The 24,591-nt window shown below is 43.7% G+C and overlaps 1 protein-coding gene across 1 annotated transcript in view; it reads left to right on the plus strand.

Annotated features, from left to right (window-relative positions):
- EDARADD (EDAR associated death domain) overlaps window positions 1-24,591 on the plus strand; it is a 66,361-nt gene that overhangs the window by 19,703 nt on the left and 22,067 nt on the right. Inside the window, exon 4 of the mRNA XM_027530919.1 lies at window positions 6,515-6,573. Coding sequence (XP_027386720.1) covers window positions 6,515-6,573 — 59 coding nt within the window. The remainder of the gene's footprint in view (window positions 1-6,514; window positions 6,574-24,591) is intronic.

Below are 24,591 nucleotides of genomic sequence, written 5' to 3' on the forward strand. Positions count from 1 at the left end.
TTAAAATGGTATCTCAGGCTCTCTCTCCCCCTCTCTCTCTTTTTCTTTTCCTCATCTCCTTCTTCTTTCTCTCCCCACCCCTCTCTCTGACTCTCATGGCTCAGTCTTCTGTGTTGACTCAATTCTCGGGCCAGTTTTCCCCACGTGGTGGGAAAGATGGTCTCTGCCACCTCCAGCTTCAGCTGGTGCTGCTTACGACAGTGGAACAAGAGGGGGCCTTTCCCCCGGCACACATGGCTCAGTTTTAGGGGCAGTTGAGACAGGAGCAGCTTCGTCACGTGGCGATCATATTGATTGTGGTCCAGGAGGGTGGAGGGCTGACCAGGTCTGAGCCTTGAGGTGAGATGGTGGGTGTGGAGGGCATGGAGACAGTTCTACTCAAACCACAGGCTCCATTGCCAGACAAGGGGAAGGGGATGCTTGTCAGGTCCCAAAGCAAGAAGAGCTTTCTTTCATGATCCACAGATTAACATCTCAGGTGTGGTGCAGACGCATCTGAAAGGCGCCCGAGCCTGTCCAAGGCTATAGTCTGCAAGGCTGTATCCAGTAAGGAGAACGGGCTGGTGGCCATCACACTGGAGCACTTACCTTATGTTCTGCTGACAACCCAGGGTGAAGGGGTGGGGTGGGGAGCAAGCAGATCTGACCAGCGTCAGAGTTGGCAGGGCCTCCCCAGCTTCCTGGAGAGAGAGGACTTCCCAGCACAGCCTGCTGTGGGTTTCCGCAGCCTCCTTGCGGTGATGGGTATCACAAGACTGCCAGATTGCAGGTCGGAAGGGAGTTCCCTGCCAGGGCCCATCTGTGGTCAAGTCTGTGGTTCTGCTGAGTCCCCTTCTCTCATTCTCTACTCACCAGACTTGTCCCCCTGCTTCCTGAAATGACATCAACACAATTTCACCCAGGAATGGCAGTGGTATAAGGAAAAGAGCCTGAAGGCCACCTTTGAGCCCAATTCCTGGTTGTTCTAGGGGAGGCTGGCTCCCTGCCTGTTTCCTTTCCCTTCCTCTTCTCCCTGAATGACTTCTCAGCATCCTGAGTTCCCCACCCTGTGACTGTCTAGTTCAGCAAGAAAGTGAGAGGTTCAGGCCAAGACACCAGCATAGATAGGAAACTGTCCTGGGCAGTAAGTATTCATTGGACTTCAGGGAGGGTGCAGTGAAGAATTATCTGGGGAACTAGTTTAAAAGGCAGATTCTGAGCCCTGCTTCTCCAAAATCATCGTGTGGTGGGTCTAGGATCAGGCCCAGAAATCTGTAGGGGTTTTTTTTGTTTTTCACGTGTTTGTTGTTTTTTTAATTGGAAGATAATTGCTTTACAATGTTGGATTAGTTTCTGCTGTACAACGGATCAAATCAGCTATATGTATACATATATCCTCTCCCTCTTGAACCTCCCTCCCAAACCACCCCAATCCCACCCATCTAGGCCATCACAAAGCACTGAGCTGTCTTCCCTATGCTATACTGCAGCTTCCCCACTAGCTAGCTATTTTACACATGGGTGTGGGGTAGGGGAGGGTGAGACACGTGGGAGATTAGGGTTAAAACCTGTGTTTTAATGCATACCTGAGTGAGTGGGTCTCAGACCTCCCTTTGAGAGCCTGCCTAAGAAGCTTCAAGAATGTGGTGTACCCTCCAATGGGACGTGTAGGAGAGAACTGTCTGGTAAAACTCGCCAGCTCTGAGAGGACTTAGCAGGTGACTTCACAGCTTAGGATATGATAGATCCCACCTCCCAGGGTGCTCATGAGAATTAAACACAAGAATAGCGCCTGGCACCCAGGAGCTTCAGACAGGGTAGAGGGAAGTCTGGCAAGAGGACTGTGATCAATCAGGGTTGAGGACTGTGGAAAGCTCTCAGAGCAGAGGTGAGAGTGGAACCACTGTTTTAAGCACAAACCGAGCCACAGGGACTCTGGGAATGCATTGCCATGGTTTGATCTATCTGAAATCTTTTTTTTTGTTTTTATCATCTTGAGTGTGATTTCCTGTTTTAAGAGAAAAAGATTGTTGCTTAGCAGCCTGATAATACAGTAACTGTACTATAACTGTTTCTTCAATAATTTAAGTTTTACAAAACCTCAGTTAAAACAATGGTGAGTTGACAAGTAACATGACTATTAAAAACCGTACTCTAGACCTTTCCTCTGTCTTTATTCATGGGGTCGAAGAGCATTATTAAGCACATAATTTTTCTCCAAGAAATACATGATCTTAAATGTAATGAACCATGTCCGGAAGTTTGATAACTTACTCCAGCATTTGCATTTGATAATACAACAATTTAATGTCTGCAATATTTTGTTAAAGATATCTTTTGTTAAAGATAATGGAGCCAATATCAGTGTTAAATGATTATGGTAATGTTCTTGTTGTTTTTAGGAACACAAAGCCCACATAAATTAGTGAAGAGGCTAATTTATAGATTAAAAGTAAATGTAATCGAATTATATTAAGTACAGATTCAGATTCTGACACATAAGTGAATTCTAGGGGGCTACTATATTTAAAGAGATCCAACCAGTTCATTCTAAAGGAAATCAGTCCTGGGTGTTCATTGGAAGGACTGATGCTAAAGCTGAAACTCCAATACTTTGGCCACCTCATGCGAAGAGTTGACTCATTGGAAAAGACTCTGATGCTGGGAGGGATTGGGGGCAGAAGGAGAAGGGGACGACAGAGGATGAGATGGCTGGATGGCATCACGGACTCGATGCACATGAGTTTGAGTGAATTCCGGGAGTTGGTGAAAGACAGGGAGGCCTGGCGTGCTGCGATTCATTGGGTCACAAAGAGTCGGACACGACTGAGCAACTGAACTGAACTATATTTAATAGAGGAGTCATTTGTAATTAGCTTGAACCATTTCCGTATGATTAAAAAGTCCTCAAAATATATTTTCTTAAGAAAAGAAGCATGTTTCACAAAGTCTTCATCCTAATTCTAGTATATTCCTAGTTTCCCTACGGACAATATAACACTGTTCCTCAACATGGTCCAAACAAAAATGGGTCTGAATTTTGTTCTTTTTACTGTAAGTCAACTGTAGGCATCCAGTGTAATTTCAGTGATCAGCATATTTTTGAGGTAAAACATGTGATAATACTTGTTTTCTTGGGAACAAATGTGTAGCTTCTGCCTCCCCTGATTTTAGAGATTTCAGGCGGTTCATTATGTCAAGTGTCTGCTATAGGTTCTCTGTGAGAGTCTTTGGAGAAGGCAATGGCACCCCACTCCAGTACTCTTGCCTGGAAAATCCTATGGACGGAGGAGCCTGGTGGGCTTCAGTCCATGGGGTCGCTACAAGTAGGACATGACTGAGTGACTTCACTTTCACTTTTCACTTTCATGCATTGGAGAAGGAAATGGCAACCCACTCCAGTGTTCTTGCCTGGAGAATCCCAGGAACGGGGGAGCCTGGTGGGCTGCCGTCTATGGGGTCGCACAGAGTCGGACATGACTGAAGTGACTTAGCAGCATGAGACTCTTTAGGCACTAAATTCAGGACTCATTTAAGATTGGGGTTCAGTTTATTTCATGAATTCCTATATCTTATAGAAACTACTGGCTTGAGAATTCTAGAAGGAATGTGGCTCTTCACATTTTGAAAGAAAAATGTCTTTTGAAAAAAAATTCTGATATTTCAGCAGCTATTCCTAGTGAGGGGAAATTGCACAAAAATATATTTGATTTAATCAAAATTTTATCACCTTCATTTTTCTCTGAGTTTCATTGTTCAAAAAAAATTATATAGTGAATGTAAAGTGAAAGAGAAATAGACTGATTTTATTGTTAATAATTTTGTGTAATTTGAACTTCTACATGGGTGATATTTGGAAATTTTTGTTAACGAAATGTAGTAGTTCAGTTTGGAAAAATTAGGAGAAAATAAACAAGTACTGAGGAAATCATTAAAATAATTCGGAAGTGTTGGGTTGGCCAGTAAGTTTGTTCGGGTTTGTCCATAGCCTGTAACAAAAAAAACCCAAACGAACTTTATGGCCAACCCAATAAAAATGTCTGCCCCGAAACCAGCAAGCCAATGTATTGTATTTTATGATTTCTCATTTTGCTGATTAATTGATGGTATTTTGCTATTAAGTTTGTTTTAAAATGAAACTAAAAACCTCTCTCGTCTGCGTGATATGATGTTACCTGGTCCCACTCATCCCACCAGCTCACTGCCTCCCACCCAACCTTGACCCAGACTCTTGGCAGTCTCCTGTTACAGTAAACCAACAGTTAAAGCCCCTCCCCCAAATTATAATCCCCTCCCCCACTACAAAGGTGACCATTCTAGAAACTTCTTTACTGGAGGGTGGATGGGAGTGAGAAGGATACGACCACAGGAGTGTTTGGGAGGCCATGTAAGAAAAGTTGCCTTTTAATTTCAAGTTAACATTGTGTTGGGAAATAAAAAGCCCTGCCTTTTCAAAAGTGCTCGGGTAACAGTGATGACACTGGCCGTTGTGAGGGGCTTCCCAGGTGGCGCTAGTGGTAGAGAACCCACCTGCCAATGCAGGAGATATAAGAGACCTGGGTTTGATCACTGGGTTGGGAAGATCTCCTGGAGAAGGGCATGGCAATCCACTCCAGTATTCTTGCCTGGAGAATCCCATGGACCTGGCAGGCTACAGTGCATAGGGTCACGTAGAGTTGGACACGACTGAAGCAACTGAGCATGCCCAGCACGCACGGCCATTGCAAGAATTAATATGACTGAAATCAAATGTCTGTCACTGTGAAAAATCACTTTAGTAGGATGCATCTGAATTCTATGGGGTGCTTGTTAGGTGTCAGATTTCTGGACTCCCCGAAGTTCCAAACCAGAAAGTCTGGAGGTAGAGCCCAGGAATCTGTATTGTTAACAGACAGTCAAGTGATTCTCATGCAAGAGAACTGGAACTGTATCATGAGGAACACAAGCCTAGGTGAGATCTCCATTGCTCCAGCTTAGAAAGATATGGTGTAGGGATTTCCCTGGTGGCCCAGTGGCTAAGACCCTGCCCTCCCAACGCACAGGGGCCGAGTTCTATGCCTGATCAGGGAACTAAATCTCTCATGCTGCAACCAAAGATCCTGCATACTGCAACTAAGAACTAGTGCAGCCAAATAAATTTAAAAAAGAAAAAGATACCATATGGAATCTTAGTAAAAGACCGTGCTTTTAGTTTAAATTTCACAGATAATAATATTAAGGGAAAATGACCTTTGAGTCAGAATCATGTAGGCAGCAATAAATATAGCCCCTTACATGAACAAATCTATCAGCTCAGTCTGTAGTAGGTCAATGCATGTTACAGAATGTGAAAATAAATAATGGATGAATCAATCAATCTGTCATTCAGTCCTAACTTTTGAACCTTGAGTTAAGTGATTCTCTGTGTAAGGCTTTATAACTCTAAAATTTTACATGCCACTAAACTTTTGTTTCATAGTATACTGTATTTCTGTCAGCTTTCAAGGTTAATATGATACTGAATTCTATGGTTAAAGAGTAAAATCTAATGGAAAAATTCAGCTTTTTTTTTTTTTTGCCATACCACATGACATGTGGGATCTTAGTTCCCCGACCAGGGAAGGAACCTGTTCCCCCTGTAGTGAAAGTGCAGAATCTTAACCACTGAACGACCAGGGAAGTCCCCCAGATCAGCTTTTAATGTATTTGTCTTCACCACAAATTGGGGAGCTGTGAAGTTAACACATACGTAAGACAGCGTAAGAATGGAATTTCCTTCCTCACAATTAATTATGAGAAGTATTAGATGTTTCACATGTCTATCATGTTCCTTTGACTTTCACTGGCAATCCCCACTTTAGAACTGAAATGGTTTCAGTTTGACTTTTAGGAGGCTGAGCTATCAAGATAAGTATTATCCCACTCCCTGATCTCTGAAGGGCTTAGTAAACTGTCAGTCAAACAGCCAACACCGTGGAACCTGATGTAAGATGATCAGAGGGGAAAGTTTGAATCACCTCCTGTTCACTACGTTGGCCAGGGAGGGATCCTGCCATGGGGTTATGAGGATGGCCACGCACAGGACATCTGGCAGGTGAGACTGACAGCAGCTTATGAGTCACGGAGCCTCGTGGCCTGGGGGAGGACGATGCTGCACGCCATGCAGGGTCATACAGGGGCTGCACTTGGGAACAGAGTGAGCAACCAGGGGCTGCGGGTGACAAGGCTGTCCTGTAAACGGGTGTGTGCCCCAGGGCTCCTGGGGAAGGATGTAATTGTCTGAATAACTCAGTGGTCTGGCAGGGAACCGAAACCCACAGCTCAGGAATAAGCAAGGGTTGTGCCTGATCCCCTTGAGAAGGAGAATTGTTTAGCTGGGGTCTTGTCCACAGGAGCAGAGCGAGGAGGGGAACTTGTAACTGGGCCACTCAAGGTCCTCCTGGTTTTACCAGATGTAAACAGAACGTAATATTAAGTCTTCATTTTAGGCCTTATACTACAGAGCATGTGCTTTCTTCATCAAGCTGAGCATCTTTTTTTTTTTTTTAATCCATAGAAGAGGAGTGTGATCCAAGTACTTTGAACTGCCCAGCAAATTCCGATGTGCAGCACCAGGTAAGAATAATGCCAGTTATATTTTTACCCCTAGGCACATGGTAATCCAACTAGAATTTATTTAGTAATTATCTTCTAGAGCTTTAAAAATAAAGAACAGGATCTTTGGATAATAAGTGTGGAAATGATCTTCAAGCATCCCAGTAATGTGGTGTGTCTATATAGCTTCTGTGACTTTTAGTAACTGGGTAGCTTTACTCTACTCTTTGAAATAAATATTATCCATATGCCAACAACAGACCATCAGTGTTATTGAGTTAGAAAGGAAAGTTGCTTTCTTTTGCCTGTTGTTGGTATGCAGTGGATGGGAACTTTTTCTTAAAGCCTCAACAAAACTGGGTAGTTTCAAGACATTTTTGTAATGTTTTATAAAACTTTTACTTCATTCAGATACCAAGTTTTAACATATTATTTAATTGTCCTTTTACAAAATACAGCTGTTGTTTTCTGCTTTTAGAAGAGTGCTTGTTTTTTGAAACTTCAGATCAGACAAAAATGTACCAAAATGTTGAGAATCACTTGGCACCTTCTACTAGTCACCTTGCGAAGGACAGTAAGTCCCCTACATAGGAATGAGATCTGTTCTGAGAGCGGTTTGTAAGTCTGATTTGTTCATAAGTCCAGCAAAGTTAGCCTAGGTACCCAAATAACATAATCGGTTCTATAGTACTGTACTGTAATCGTTTTATAATACTTTTCATGCAAATAATATATAACAAAGCAAACATGAAAAATAAAACATTTTTAACCTTACAGTATGGAGAAGGCAATGGCACCCCACTCCAGTACTCTTGCCTGGAAAACCCCATGGACGGAGGAGCCTGGTAGGCTGCAGTCCATGAGGTCACTAAGAGTCAGACACGACTGAGCGACTTCACTTTCACTTTCCACTTTCATGCACTGGAGAAGGAAATGGCAACCCACTCCAGTGTTCTTTCCTGGAGAATCCCAGGGACAGGGGAGCCTGGTGGGCTGCCGTCTATGGGGTCGCACAGAGTCGGACTCGACTGAAGCGACTTAGCAGCAGCAACCTTACAATATAGTACTTTGAAAAGTACTGCAGTATATAGTACAACAGCTGGCGCTTCTTAGCACTACCAGCTGTATCACCGCTGCTTTTACGTTTGCTTCCGACATCCTGGGCTTGAAATAAAGGTACTGTACTCCTGACTGCATACAGTCCCGTACAGTAAAGCACACAAAAGCACAGCCCCTTGTAGAAGATGCACACACATGACCATGTACATCAGACACGTGAACTAATTTATGTGATTGGACATGTGAACGCACATTCACATCTTTGAAAGTTCTCAACTTGAAGGTTTGTATGTAGGGGACTTACTGTACATCCTTCCAGAAGCGTCTTTGGGTCACCGTGTGCTTCAGTTGCTTCTGATACTTTCCAGTCTATCTCTGTTTACTCATTCAAAGCTCATTGGCAAAACTACACAATTCCTCACATCCGCCTAACTATAGTTAGGACATTAAAAGTCTCCAAAAGGATGTCTTGCCTCAAGACAGACTGGCTGGGTCCTGCTCTCTCTGCAATACCAAGTTAATTGTTAACAAGACTGATTTGAAGCTTGCCTTGCCTGGAGAATCCTCTGGACAGAGGAGCCTGGCAGGCTGTGGTCCATGGGGTTGCAAAGAGTCGAACACGACTGAGTGATTAACTTTTTTTTTTAGTCTTGCTGTTAAAGCATCAGCCAGTAATAAATCAATAATAGTGATATTCTTAGATAATCAAGTCACTTTTGTCATATACTTATACAGTAGTTGATAAGATAAGCAATTTTAACCATAAACACAGTTCTCTTGAAAATTGTCAGTGGTGCTACTTCTAACTTTAACTTGGCAGTCTTTAGTCACCAATTGGAAATACCATTTTCTTATTTATTAATCCTGATACTCAGCATTTTCCTTGGAATTATAACCTGATGCTGGACTTCGACAGTGACTGAATTTCAACTATTTTAGTGAACTTAAATGGCAACCCACTCCAGTGTTCTTGCCTTGAGAATTCCAGGGACAGGGGAGCCTGGTGGACTGCCGTCTATGGGGTCGTACAGAGTCGGACACGACTGAAGCGACTTAGCAGCAGGTTCACTGAAAACTTAGTATAAGTTTTTCCTTTCTTACAATCCTTAATTTGTTTAACAAAGTTTTGCTCCTCACATTTTTTTGCGACAAGATACGAGAATGTTATGTTGTTTGTTTAGCGTTAGGGATTTTCCAAAATCATATAAGATTAGATACAGAATATGTTTTAGGGCACTGTTCAGTATATTTTCTAATTTTAGTATTATAGTTCTGGTTTGATCAAGTATAGACTATCTTCAAAGATGGAAAAAAGATTTTTCAACTAAAAAAGCAGGGTGCGTGCTCAGTCACTTCAGTCGTGTCTGATTCTTTGCAACCCTGTGGACTGTAGCCCACCAGGCTCCTCTCTCCATGGGATTTTCCAGGCAAGAATACTGGAGTGGGTTGCCATGCACTCCTTCAGGGGATCTTCCTGACCTGAGGATCAAACTCATATCTGCCTGCGTCTCCTGGATTGCAGGCAAATTCTCTACCCACTGAACCACATGGGAAGGTCCCCCACCCCAAATAGGGGGACTTATTTGAGATTTTTATTTAAGTTCTGTTTTAAAACAGGATGTCATATATTCCTATAAAAAGTAGCACTTTTTATTTCCTATAGAAAGTACTACTTCAGTTGGTTATTTCTTTGAATAATCTGTAGGACTTGTTCTAACCGCTAGGTATCCAGAAAGAATCTTTGAAACCAACTTGGCAGTTAGAACAAAGAAAACTCACTAGGGGAGAAATGTTAAAAAAAACAACACAACACTTCATTTTCTGTAGCTCAGACTTTAAAAGCAAGTTGAAAATACATTCTTTAGAATATTTATCATTTGCTGTTTCTTTGATTTTTCTAATTTATAAACTAAAATCCATTTCTATGTAAGATCTAAATTTTAACCAGGTTTTTTGAATGATGTCAAGGGAAGACATTGTGATGTCCTGTTTATCAAAAATGGAAAACTGACATCTCATAAAATTTCATAAAGAATCCTTTTCTTTTAGTAAATTGAAATCAATACCCCAGCAATTAGAATTATCCTACTTGTCCAGTTTGTTACAGTTGGTACTTACCAAGTCTGTGTCCTGAGCTTGGGTGTTCTTAGATGTGTAATACTCAGGGTGGGGGTTGAGGCAATGGGGGGAATAAGGAGGAGACCAGACCCAAGCAGAGCTTCTAGACTTGTTGAACAGCAGTGTACACAGCTTAGATTCTAGATGTGGCTCTGGTTCAGCTGTTTAAAAAAAATTTCATGGTTCTTTATGTTTATAGAAAATATTTCCCAGAACCTTTAAATCAAATAATAAAATTTTAACTACAGGCACACATGTGTGGCAAATGATAGCAGAGCAAAATTTGTTTCAGTTTTTAGTTAAGAATCCATGCCAAGAGGAGACCAAGATAATAAGAAAAATAGTAACTATGAGGATGCTAAGTTGGAGTTAGAGGTTATGAAAAAATTACTTTTTCCTCTGTTTATGCTGGTTATTTGGTTTTACCAAACTGTAATTTTTTTAAGTTTTAAAAACCACATTAAATTATTGATATTGGTAGGGTATTATTGATATTATATTGATACCATACCATATTGATATGGTATTATTAGTGTGATACTAATATACGATGTTGCTAATAAGGAAAACCACCGTAAGGTATATAGGAATGCTCTATATTATCTTCTCAAATTTTCTGTAAATCTAAAATTATTTTGAAACATACATACACACACACATATAATATTTTTTTTTAATTTATTTTTCTTTTTTGGCTGTGCTGCACAGCATGTGGTATCTTATTCCCCTGATGAGGGATGGAAACCCCACCCCTTGCAGGGGAAGTACAGAATCTTAACCACTGGACCTCCAGGGAAGTCCTGAAACATACACATATTTTAAAAACCAAACTAAATAGAATTTGGAATCTAGAAAAATGAAAAAACTCATCCAACATTCCACCACTCTAATATAATTATTTTTGTCATTTTGATGTATTCCTTATATATTTTTATCTGGATAATTATTTTTAAAAAAACCTGTTCGCAGACAATTTTGCATCTTGCTTTTGTTGTATAATATGATCTCACAAGTTTTCATCCAGTTTGAAAACTGGATCTCATTTCATCCAGTTTGCTGCACGGCCTTACCATCCATCAATGGCTGCATGATACTGTCACCTCTGATATTTACTGATCACAGAAATAGACTTGAGGATGTGTGCCTAGGGGCAGGGTGAGAGCAGGCCTCATAGAAGGAATGCTCTGAGGAGAGTCAGCGACAACTAACTTTGCCTGGTGCTGAAGTATTGGCAGATTGAGGCAGTGAGGCTGGAAGATCATTTGGATCCAGGACCCTAGAACCTTAAATGCCAGAAGGAGGCAGATGGAAGTATTGGTGGCTTTCAGGGATGGTTATGTGACCAAATCTGGGACCCTCGGGAACTGGAGAGAGATGAGACTCGGCCTGTGAGCAGAGAGGGTGCTACTAACAATTTCAGTAGAGGATTAAGGGGGAAGATAAGATTTGTGTGTTGTTAGGATTGAGAGTGGGAGATGGGTCAGATGGTAAAGAATCTGCCTGCAATGCAGGAGACCTGGGTTTGATCTCAGAATCAGGATCCCTTGAAGAAGGGAATGGCTACCCACTCCAGTATGCTTGCCTGGAGAATCCCATCTACAGAGGAGCCTGGCCGGCTACAGTGCATGGGGTCGCAAAGAGTTGGAAATGACTGAGCGACTTTCACTTTTCAGGATTGAGAGTTGTCTGTTTATGGACTGCAGAAAAAGGAGATTGAAGTCTGTAGAGTTGAGATGTGTGGCAGGAAGTGATTGGTTTAACATGCCTGCTTCAGGAGGTTGCAGTTGAAGCCCGAGAGGAGGATGGGACTGTCAAGGAGAGAGTCCTTGTTGAAAAGCAAAGAGAGGTGCCAAGGATGGAGCCTTGAGGAACACTTCCATCTGGAGTCCAGAGGAAGAAAAGGACCTGAGAGGCAGAAAGAGGAGTGGCCAGAGAAGAACGCTGTCTTTGGTGGAGGCATCTGTACTTTGCAACACTTTCCTGGTTTATACTCAAATGTTTGCTGATGGTCTCATTGTCTCTCCCCACAAGCCAGGGACTCCTATGTCTTTTGGCTCATAAGTGTATCCTCAATGCCTAGCACATAGTAAGTCTCAATATATGTACGTTGAATAAAGACAGAAAAAGGTCAGGGTTGGATGTTGCTTCAATGCCAAGGAAAGTAGTGTCAGCAGCATCTTGTAGTCAAGGGCAGGCCCTACAAAGACACATTTGCATTTGTCCTTACTTTCAGGAAGGACCTTTTAGGAAGGAACTCAGTTATAGGGACAAAAACATAATTACAAAAGGCTTGAGGAGTGAGTGGGTGATAAAGTGTCAGATTTACTAAGGTAGCAAGGAAAAGTAGTAAGCTTTTATTTAAAGCTGTTGGAAAACATGGCAAAAGTTTCTTTTTCTAAGGATGGGGAACAACAGATTTTAAAGGATATGGTGTCACCAGGAGTGTAGAGATTAAATGTTAAGAGGGAAAAGAGAGAGAAGTGGAATAATTAATGGGATTTGTTTTCCCTGGGAAGGCAGAGAGGATTAATTTTCTTAGCAACTATCTACCAATAAGTCCTTAGCATTTTCTATTGGAGAAGACACAGCACATTGATTTCCCTAAAGGAATTTGTAATCTGGCAAATGAGATATATGTACACCTATGTTAGATAAATAAAGATACCAAAAACACAGAGAGAGGAGTTGTATTTTAAAAGAACTTCAACTCTTTTTCAGAGGTAAGATGAAAAGAAGGATTAGATGGGAGAAAGATAGAAACTTCTTTTTTAGATGTAAAGGCAAGTGGTTGAGTTGAGTTGAGTTCAGTTCAGTTCTGTCACTCAGTCGTGTCCGACTCTTTGCGACCCCATGAATTGCAGCATGCCAGGCCTCCCTGTCCATCACCATCTCCCGGAGTTCACTCAAATTCACATCCATCGAATCGGTGATGCCACCCAGCCATCTCATCCTCTGTCGTCCCCTCATGACCCCAATCCCTCCCAGCATCAGAGTCTTTTCCAATGAGTCAACTCTTCGCATGAGGTGGCCAAAGTATTGGAGTTTCAGCATTAGCATCATTCCTTCCAAAGAACACCCAGGACTGATCTCCTTTAGAATGGACTGGTTGGATCTCCTTGCAGTCCAAGGGACTCTCAAGAGTCTTCTCCAACACCACAGTTCAAAAGCATCAATTCTTCGGCGCTCAGCCTTCTTCACAGTCCAACTCTCACATCCGTACATGACCACAGGAAAAACCATAGCCTTGACTAGACGGACCTTTGTTGGCAAAGCAATGTCTCTGCTTTTCAGTATGCTGTCTAGGTTGGTCATAACTTTTCTTCCAAGGAGTAAACGTCTTTTATTTCATGGCTGCAGTCACCATCTGCAGTGATTTTGGAGCCCCCCAAAATAAAGTCAGCCACTGTTTCCACTGTTTCCCCATCTATTTGACATGAAGTGATGGGACCAGATGCCATGATCTTCGTTTTCTGAATGTTGAGCTTTAAGCCAACTTTTTGACTCTCCTCTTTCACTTTCATCAAGAGGCTTTTTAGTTCCTCTTCACTTTCTGCCATAAGGGAGGTGTCATCTGCATATCTGAGGTTATTGATATTTCTCCCGGCAATCTTGATTCCAGCTTGTGCTTCTTCCAGCCCAGCATTTCTCATGATGTACTCTGCATAGAAGTTAAATAAGCAGGGTAACAATATACAGTCTTGACGTACTCCTTTTCCTATTTGGAACCAGTCTGTGGTTCCATGTCGAGTTCTAACTGTTGCTTCCTGACCTGCATGTAGGTTTCTCAAGAGGCAGGTCAGGTGGTCTGGTATTCCCATCTCTTTCAGAATTTTCCACAGTTTATTGTGATCCATACAGTCAAAGGCTTTGGCATAGTCAATAAAGCAGAAATAGATGTTTTTCTGGAACTCTCTTGCTTTTTCGATGATCCAACGGATGTTGGCAATTTGATCTCTGGTTCCTCTGCTTTTAGTCAATGTCAAATTTGAGTTGTGCCTTGAATGATGACATGTGGATGGAGCAGGAAGAAAGGAAATCCAGCAAAGATATCAGGTTCTAAAGAGTTTGTTCCATTCGTATAGCACTGAGGCCATAGGCCTTCTTGAACTTGGTAGTGGTGTGACAGTGTTTAATAAATGGGAAATAGATTGCAAGAGGGTAGATGATGACACTTCCATCCATCCATCCACCCACCCACCCATCCATCCACCCACCCACCCACCCATCCATCCATCCAGCCAGCCACCCACCCATCTATCCACCCATCCATCCATCCAGCCATCCATCCATCCACCCACCCATCCATCCATCCACCCACCCACCCACCCATCCATCCATCCACCCACCCACCCATCCATCCATCCATCCACCCACCCATCCATCCATCCATCCACCCACCCATCCATCCATCCATCCATCCACCCACCCACCCATCCATCCACCCACCCACCCACCCATCCATCCATCCATCCACCCACCCATCCATCCATCCATCCATCCACCCATCCATCCATCTATCCACCCACCCATCCATCCATCCATCCATCCATCCACCCACCCACCCACCCATCCATCCATCCACCCATCCATCCAGTATTTGAGTCCAAGAATGTATCACCACTACTGTTAAGTGCTAGGGGTGTACAGTGATGCACACTTAGAGCTTTCAGTGAAATTGAGCATTTTTAAATCTCCCACATGGAAAGCTGAATCAGAATGTTTAAGCTAAGAGCCTCTCCCTTAGATTCTCAGAGCATCTCAGCACAGGACTATAGAGAGAAAAGAACAGAGAGAAGACACTGATTGAACTCGTTCAATAGGTAAGCAAGCTTCTTACCTGTTCAAGAGGGACAGACTTGTTTCTCCCACTTCAGCATACCTGTCTCTCACGGTCCATGTTTTCTCTAACTGCTACCATAGGAGGTGCTGCTCCAGAGGAGGTCTGGAGGACCCAGATCTCCCAGGCACTTGGAAGGTCCCGGAAGAGTCTTCCTGTGAAATGATGGGATGGAAATAGACTCTTAGAAACGTTATTCTCATAAGTGGCTTGTCCAAGGGGTGGGTAGGAAGAAAGACTGAGGCCAGGAGACACCAAGGGGCTATTGCAGTCACCCAGGAAGATCATTTGCCTAAGGGCCTGGGTGTGGTTGTGGAGGGAAGAATGGAGAGTGGGGAGTGTAATTCCAAGACATCCGTGTTCGCTTGCTGGGGCTGCTGTCATGAAGCACCACAGAGAGGGTGGCAGTAACAGCAGAAATGTTTCACCGTGTGAAACCTGTAAGTCTGAAATCAAGCTGTGGGCAGGGTTGGTTCCTTCTGAGAGCCATGAGGATGTGCCAGGTCTGTCTCCTGGGTTTATAGCCAGTGTCTGTTCCCTGTCTTCCCCCTGGGTGTGGCTCTCTCCTTTCACATTTCCCCATTTGGTAAAGACACCAGTCATACTGATTTAGCACTTACTTTCATGACCTCGTTTGACTTAATTACCTCTATGAAGAGTTGTCTTCAAATACAATCACACTCTGAGGTGCTGGAGTTCGGACTCCACTCTATATCTTTTAAGGGACATCATTCAACCTCTAAGAATCCTTGGGGGAAGAAAGAACAAAATAATACATTTTGGAGATGTCAGGGGTTCAGTGTCTGATAGGACTTGAGACTGCAGAGGAGGAAAGGATTATAGATCTGCTTCAGAGAGTCCCAGCAGGTGAGCAGTGTCTAGTAGGGCCACTGTTGAAAACTAAGAAAACAGCTTCTCTGGGAACTAGGAAAAAAAGTGAATTCATGTTTTTTTAAGCTCTTAAAATATCCCCCAGGGACTTCCCTGGCGGTCCAGTGGTTAAGACTTCACCTTCCAATGCAGGGGGTATGCTTTCTATCCTTGGTCCAGAGCGAAGATCCCACTTGCCTTGCAGCCAAAAAGCCAAAACATAAAACAGAAACAATGTTGTAACAAATTCAATAAAGACTTTTAAAAAAATCTTTAAAAGATGCCATCAAGCACATCATAAATGCTTTATGGGTATGTAACAAATAAATAAGATTTACTGTGAATGAATCTATACAATACAGAACCTTTCTATTGATAATGGTGTGGCCGAGAAAAAAATCACATAGGGAAAGAAAATCACTGGAAGGGGAGTGTCCAGATTGGGTGGGAGTTGCCATTTGTAACAGGGAATCAGAAACAAGCTATGTTGTGTTCAGGGTGCCAGAGCACATGGTGAATTTTTGAGAAGTGTTACAGGAAGCAGCATGAAAGGCTGTAGATGTGAAGTCCCCAGGGACGGAGAGCATGTGCTAGTCCAGATTCATGGCCTGCCCTCCTCCACAGCCCCAGAGGCCACGGTGTATCCGTGTGATCTACAGAGGACTCTCCAGCAAGCTTCCTCCCTCCAGAAACCACATAGGGGCTGAGCGGGCTGGACATGCCCACGGGCATCTAGGCTGTTGGGGGTTCCCAGGACTTTCTTCTGTACAAAATCAGTCCTGTTATTTTGGGGGCATTAGCAAGACCATCAGGAGAAGGCAATGGCACCCCATTCCAGTACTCTTGCCTGGAAAATCCCATGGACAGAGCAGCCTGTTAGGCTGCAGTGCATGGGGTTGCGAAGAGTTGGACACAACTGAGCGACTTCACTTTCACTTTTCACTTTCATGCATTGGAGAAGGACATGGCAACCCACTCCAGTGTTCTTGCCTGGAGAATCCCAGGGACAGAGGAGCCTGGTGGGCTGCCATCTATGGGGTCGCAGAGTCGGACACAACTGAAGCGACTTAGCAGCAGCAGCAAGACCATCCTGCCAGCCATCATGAAATAGAGAGGCAGGTGAGGGAAGGAAGGGAACTGGGCCGTGTTGCAGGAGCTCTGAGCTTCCAAAATAGCACGAGGAAGAGCAGAACCTTCCCAAACCCAGAAGTAGTTTCTACAAGCCTCATAGGTGATTCTGATATGCCAACTGCCTCCATCCAAATGAAATCATTGAATGGAAGGGAGAAAGTGTCTGGCCATGGGTTAAGCTCACCTATTGCACAACTAGGTTGATGTCTGAATAATTTTAATTTACATAACACAAATCTGTAGTTGCAGTTATCATGAGATTAGTCTCAAATGACCCTCTTATCCTTCATTTGGTTTATTCTCTCACCACCCTACCCTTCTTGGCCATTTGTGGGTAACCTATGAGCATGGCATGGAGCTTCCCTGGTGGCTTAGATGGTAAAGCGTCTGGCTGCAATGCGGGAGGCCCAGGTTCGATCCCTGGGTCAGGAAGATCCCGTGGAGAAGGAAATGGCAACCCACTCCAGTACTCTTGCCTGGAAAATCTCAGGGACAGAGGAACCTGGTAGGCTACAGTCCATAGGGTCACAAAGAGTTGGACATGACTGAGCGACTTCACATGAGCATGGCACATCACTTTGCACATAGAAAGTACTTCAAACACTGGCTCTGGAAAGGGGCAGGGTCTTATACCGTCCATTGGCTGCTATTTGATCCAGCACTATAGGCAGCAAATTTGAGGACAGATTTCAAAACTTAGAAGAGGGACTTCCCTGGCGGCCAAGTGGTTCACACTGGGGGTGGGGGCCGGGAGTGGGGCTGTTTCCAATGCAGGGGGCATGGGTTTGATTCTTTGTTGGGAAACTAAGATCCCACATGCTGCAAGGCCAAAAAATTCAAACAAACAAACAAAAAACTTGGAAGAAAGCTCCCACAAAAAACAGATTTAAATTTACTTTTCTCACTAAAAGCTATCTATAGCGTGCATGCTGTCGCTTCAGTCATGTCTGGCACTTTGTGACCCTATGGACTGTAGCCCACCAGGCTCCTCTGTGCATGGGATTCTCCAGGCAAGAATACTGGAGAGGGTTGCCATGGCCTCCTCCAGGCGATCTTTCTGACCCAGGGATCAAACCTGCATCTCCTGTGTCTCCTGCATTGGCAGGTGGGTTCTTTACCACTAGCACCACCTAGGAAGCCCAAAACTTATTAGTGCCCACCTGTGATCTGCATAGACAAAGGTCCTGGACCCTGACTGCACATCAGAATCACTTGGAGAACTTTTACAGAATATCGATGGCTGGCTCTTATCTTGCAGAATCTTGCTGAAGTGGTCTGGAGTGGGCTCCAACCTCTGATATTTCTCAGTGTTCCAGGACTTTGTGTAACTGGGGTGAGAAGGGCTGGGGTAGACCGTGTGTCCACAGGGTAAAAAACCCAGACACGTCTTCAGCATCACCTCTGCATTTGGCACAGATGCAGACTGCTCCTTCCTGCTAGCAGGTGTGGCTGGTTAGCTGAGATAGAATTGGGGCAGCCTGAGGGGGTGGGGGGTGGTGCTGATCCTTGAGTCGGTCAGTGTTGGTGGTTGGTCACAGTGGTTGGTCAGCGCAGCTGAAGGGGACAGCTCACTGCATGTGGAGAGCGTGAGGAAGAGGGTTCTTTGACTGTTGAAGCCTGTTCTCCAACTCTTAGGCCCAATAATCCAAGAAACACACATTGGAAATGCTGATGTGCTGTATTTATGAATAAGAGTTTAGGTTATTTTAGATGTATTCTTCACCTAAATATATGTATTTCTGATGGAGAGATTATGCAGATGTTCCTGACAGAGATGGAAGAAGCTGTATCTGGGATCCATTTCTCACTTTGCTGCTATCAGAAAACAGAGGTCCCAAAAGTTGTTTTTTTCCATTTCAGAAGCAATGAACATATCACATGTGTATTAGTTTCCTAGGGCTGTCGTAACAAAATCCTGCAGACTGAGTGGCTTAAACAGAAATGTGTGACCTGTCAGCCTGGAGGCAGAAGTCCACGTGTCATCAGGATTGGCTCCTTCTAGGCTGAAAGACAGAATCTGTCCCAGCTGTCTCCCTTAGCTTCTGGTGGGTGACGCCATCTTCAGCACTCTTAGCCTTAAAGAAGCATCACCATTAACATTTTTAAGGTCAAGTGCTGTTCCAAGCACTCACCTGCATGAACTCTTTTTCTTTTTTTATAGTAATAATTAAAAAAAAATTCTAACAGCTGGAGAGGGGAATATCTCTTTTTTAACTTTTTATTGTGGAGTACAGCTGATTAGCAACATTGTGATGGTTTCACGTGTACAACTAAGGGACTCAGCCATGTGTATACGAGTATCCATTCTCCCCCAAACGTTCCTCCGGTCCAGGCTGCCACATAACGTTGAGCAGAGTTCTCCGCACTATACATAGGACCTTGTTGGTTATCCATGTTAAATACAGCAGTGTGAACTTTCATTTTCAAAATGACCCTATGTGGGATACACTGTTATTCTGCCCATTTTACTGTGGCACAGAGAGGTTAAATCATTTGTTTAAGATCACACAGCTATTGCATAGTAGAGCCATAGGTGACTCTGCTGCTGCTGCTGCTGCTGCTAAGTCGCTTCAGTCGTGTCCGACTCTGTGCGACCCCATAGACGGCAGCCCACCAGGCTCCTCCGTCCATGGGATTTTCCAGGCAAGAGTACTGGAGTGGGGTGCCATTGCCTTCTCTGAGTCTGACTCTAGAATCCATATTTGGAACTGTAACCAGCCTTACCATGGTCTTTGGAGCTAGACAGACCTACCAGGGCCCTAACTCTGCCACTGAGCTATATCACTTTGAACAGTTAGTTCACCTCTAACCTCTAACAGTTCACCTCTCTGTTAGTTTCCACCTCTGAAAAATGAGGATAGTAATATGTCTCCTAGCATCCAGTAGTCTGCATCCTGCAGCAGCAGCAGCATCCTGCAGCAGCAGCAGCAGCATCTAATAGTCTGGTTAGTATATTTAAATCTCTGGTTAGTATATTTAAATGAAGTGAACTCCATACAGTAGTTAAATCTCTCATCCAATTCAAACCTTTTCTCTTCACTTCCAACTCAAGCCTGATTTGAAATGTTGAGGTCCCCAAAGAGGGGCAAGTGGCCTTGGTTCTCCTCCCCTTCTGCAGCAAGTGGGAACTCAACCCTGCAGCTACCTGATTTGGGCAAACCATCCCCAGCTGAATGTTCACACATGCCTCCAACAGCTCACCCCAGGTCCTTCTGTCTCAGGAGTATGTTCTGCACTTCTTACCTTGGGCAAGGTCCCACACAGGGCAGGTGTCCCAGTGGCAGAGCGGTTGGGACTGTGAGCATCTACCAATCGACAGGCATCAGGCTAAGAGTGAGAGAACATCTCCTCCTTTTGGCAAGCACCTCTGACAAGCGGTGATCTTGAGGCCCCCTTCACTTGGCTTGGGGATGGGACAGAGAGCCGTACACATAGAGGAAGGAAAGCAGCCCCAGCTGTCAGTTCTTCTACTGATTCCTTCAAAGAAATCTCTCCCTCTTCTATCAGCTGAAGGCTGGTCCTTCGGGATTAACCAGGCACCTCTCTGTGGGAGGTGCTTCCCATCCTCCATCCTGTTACATTGCATGCCATAGAGCTACTTGAGTTTCCTGATTATGGTACTTTGAGGTTGTTTTACTCTTCTCAGTACTGCTGTGGTGGATGTCCATGTGTCAGTCCCCACCTTGAAGGCTATGTATTTCCTTAGACTCCATTTACATCTCTGTTAGGTTAGACCTAATAGGCCACACTGCCAGTTCTTCCACTAAGCAAGCTATAAGGGCTCGAAGTCTATTTTTAGTCGTAAATACCACCAAATTTTTAAAAACATGCTGTCTTCTCTATGGAAAGCCTAACAACAGCTAACTGATTTCTTCAAAATTAAACAAGCCTTTCAAAGTTAATGTTCCTCAGAGTCAGTGGAGGGGGTGGGGGCACAGGGAACATCCACCCAGTTTTAAAGCACAGAAACTCCAAGCATGCTAGCCCGCTGATAGTGTTACACAGAGTATAATACGATGGCCAAGACACTGAAGCCTAAAAACTCTCAGTTATTGATTGATGCTAGAGTAGCAACCCCTAGAGATGATGATTAATTTTGTATCTTATTAATTTACCAAGCAAACAGAAGTCTTTTATTTCTAAGGACACATGCTTTGTTATCTTAGGCAGGACTCTCCCCCCACCCCATAGCCTTGACCCTTCATAATACCCTCTGGACTCCCCGCTTCCTCCCAGGCCTTCCACACACCCTCCACTGTGACAGAGGCTGGAGTCCTGTCTATGTTATACCTTATGTCCTGAGCTTTTTGCTACCTGATACTAAATCAGAGAGAAGGCTTGGCCTTGCTAATCCTGACCATTTAGATAGCGGGTTTGGACTTAGATGCCCAAATTGACAACTTGGCATCGTTAGAGCTTGGGGTGGGGGGGCATAGAAATCACATTGTTTCGCAGAGGGGACTTGAGCCAGCGGCTGAGTGGCAGAGTTGGGACCTGGAGCCTCCCTCATCAGGGCCCCTACGCCTAGCATTTCTCAGCAGCAGCAGTTGGTGTTATCAGTTGTGACTGGGCCTCTTTCCTGGCTTAAACCAGGGGAGATTTTAGGCTTTTCCACAGTTCTCAGTGCTGTCAGTCTGGCAGACCACTAGTGAAAAACTTCGGGAACAAAATTGGTAAATGGAGGAGTTGCCCTTTTCTTGAAATTAGGCTGAGAGGTGGCTGGCAGAATCCCATCCAGCAGCCTCACTGCCTTGGCAGAGGTAGCAGCCCATCAGACCATCTGCAAACCTGAAGCAATTACATGTGTTTTAATAACAGGGAACGGGCCCACCAGCACTTGCCCTGGATGGTGTCTTCTGTGAGTCAGCCCAGCAGGCCCCTACCTGCCCTCCTTGATACGCAGCAATCCTTTCAAGCTCCAACAAGATCTGTTTGATCGATTGGCGAGTCCTTTTGTTTGTTCTTTAGGGGAAAATCAGATCATTCTGCATTTAGAAAATATTCAGTAGTTCCTTACTTCACCCTGATGTGAAGTTTAGAGATGTGGAACCAGAAAAAACTAGAGAACTTTGTCCAGAACCTACATTTGGCATTTTTCAGGTTTTTTTCTTAAATTGTCCGATATTGTCTCCTGGTTATTAATCAGATTTTCCTACTTCTTTGTATGATTTTTAAATTCTTTAAAAAATTTTTTTTTATGTAGACCATTTTTAAAGTCTTTATTGAATTTATTACAATGTTGTTTGTTTTATGTGTTGATTTGTTGGCCTGGAGGCATATGCGATCTTACTGCCGGACCAGAGATCAAACCTGCACCCCTCTGCATTGAAAGGGAAGTCCTAACCACTGGACTACCAGAGAAGTCCCCTGTTTGTTTCCTAACTTTTTTATTGGATCGCAAACACTGTGAATTTTGCATTATTGATCTGGATTTTCTTTCTTTTTTTTTTTTTTTAGTTCCTTTGTTTTATTTTTGGCTGTGCTACTCAGCTTTCAGGGTCTTATTTCCCCGACCAGGGATTGAACCTGGACCCTTGGCAGTAGAAGCATGGAGTTGCGACCACTGGACTGCCCGGGAGGACCCTTACACTTGGTGTTTTTAACTCTCATGAGAGGGACTCCCTTTAGCTTTACAATCACCATCTCCCAGTCCAAACAGATTGCACTTTCTTGAACCAGTAATTTATTTATCCTGGATGGTGACCTGCTTGCCTTCTCACTATGCTCGGCCATCCATGGGAACCATTGCGTCTGTGGTGGATTATCCCCGAGGATAATCCCTCCCACGTCTCTGACCCAGCCTGGTCTCTTTTCTTTTTACCTCCCCCTTGCTGCTTCTATCCATCAACTTGGCTGGCAACAGTCTCAACTCATCAGGCATTTTGGTGATGCTCTTGCTAATTTGGGGTGGAACCTGTCTGGCCCAGTCCTAGGTTGGCTGAACCAGGACCACCTCCTCTCTCTGTCTTTGATTCCTGGAAAGTGATGAAATGTGAACTATTCCTCCCACCACAAATCCATGCCACCCAACCGCAGTCATCATCTCAGAACCTTGAGTCCTTTTGTCTCTAGTGAATATTCCAGATATGACATTTTAAAAGAAAAATCATAGTACTCTAATTTGATAGAACCTATGAATGTCTGTGTCTTTGATTTATTTATAGTTTGGTACCAAGTCAAAAGAAAATATTTGTGATAAGACAGGTACATGCTAAAGAGCAAACATGCCTACTTTCTAGCTTCATAGTTATTATCCTGAGAGCAGCATAAAGTTTCCTAACCATAAAAATTGTACAGCCCTTTACTTTTCTTAATTTATTTTTTATTTATTTTTATCTTTTGGCCGAGCTACACAGCATGTAGGATCTTAGGAACTTGTACCCCCTGCATTGGGAACATGGCATCTTAACCACTCAACCACCAGGGAAGTCCCTAGTTCTTTACTTTATCCGCTCTAATTGACTTAGTGGCTTCTATTCTCATTATCACTCAGTGCTCTGTGAACTATAATGACTTTAAATCTCGCAAGTGTGCTAAATTTCACTTAAACTTCCAGTTGGTGTGGAGGCTGCCCTCATACACAGTTGAGAGTGTAAACTGATGGAATTTTCAGGAAATTATTGGCAGCGTCTGTTACTCATTGATCCAGTGATCCCCCTTTAAGGACTTGATACTGGAGACGTCTTTGCAGAGTGTGTTTGAAGCAGAGAAGAGTTGCTGGTAGCGTACATGCACATAGGTAGGAGGTGGTTGATGAATGATGGTACTTTGACACAGAGTAATATTAAGCCATTGGAAAGAGGAGAGGCTACTGACCTTCAAAGATATTCACAATATAATGTTAAATAAATGAAATTGTAGACTAATATGGTTTTGGGCTAAACAACATCTCTAGGTAGGTTTTGAGTGTGGCTATCAATAAGGAATGAGGAAGGAGGCACTCCAGATTGTAACTAATGGTCTCTGGGCAAGGAGCTGGGATGAGAGATTAGGGAACAAAAAATTTTCGTTTCACTTATTGCTGTTTTGAAAAATAGTGTAGTTTTGAATACTTGTTATTCGTGTTTTCGGAATTTTCTTCAAAGAAAAGTGATGGGTTATATCATATACACATTCAGATGGTATTTTGGTTCAGTAACCTTTTCATATTTGGCCCTGCATATGAAGCCAAGCAGTCTTTCTTCAGCTAGCAATGTAATTATGCAGGAGAGGAAAATCAGAGACTGAAACGAGGAGTTCTCAAATGCACTTCCTCGTCTCGAACCTTCAACTGGTCTGTGTTCCAGCATCCTCCAACCCAGGATTTGTGAATGAAAGAAACACAGGCAGAACCTCCCTGCCTCGAAGTAATATCCATATCTTCATTGTCCGCTGGCATTTGCACATGCAAGCCATAATCTCCTGTAAAATACTTAGTGATATTTCTCAACGGTAATCATCTAATGCTTTATACACAAAGGGAAAACCCCTTCCTCTTTATCTCTGAAACCAGAGCCGAGGTATGAAATTACACCTGAGTATCCCCGCCTTGAAGTCATGGAAAGAGCCGCTGCAGTCTCTGACCTTCACTTCAACTCCACAAGTAGCAGGTCTTCCTTGTCATTCAATAGAGATCCCCTTGAAGAGAAGAAAGAACTAAATGTACACAAACCCACAGATCTGTTCTCATCCCAGCAAAGCGCTGTAACGTTCATTTCAAAATCCCTTTCTTCCAGATTCAGTTCTTTCATCCTTTGCGAAACTTGCCCTGTTCCTGGAGGTCTCACTTGAGTTCCTGCCCACCTTTGTGTTCCCTTGGCACTCGCACTGCATGTATATTTTTCACACCTTTTTCCTTGTGGTTTGGATGTTTATGTGTGTCTTGGTCGCATTACTGGATCGTAACCAGCAGCATCAGGGATTTGTTTCCAGCACTGAGTAGGTGCTTGATGAACATATTGACTGAAACGCATTTCTAAAAGCCGGTTCTGAAATACAGGCAAACCTCGTTTTATTGTGCTTTGCCTTTACTGCCTCTTTGCCTT

The sequence above is a fragment of the Bos indicus x Bos taurus genome, chromosome 28 (assembly GCF_003369695.1).
Source record: "Bos indicus x Bos taurus breed Angus x Brahman F1 hybrid chromosome 28, Bos_hybrid_MaternalHap_v2.0, whole genome shotgun sequence".
Lineage (NCBI taxonomy): Eukaryota > Metazoa > Chordata > Mammalia > Artiodactyla > Bovidae > Bos > Bos indicus x Bos taurus.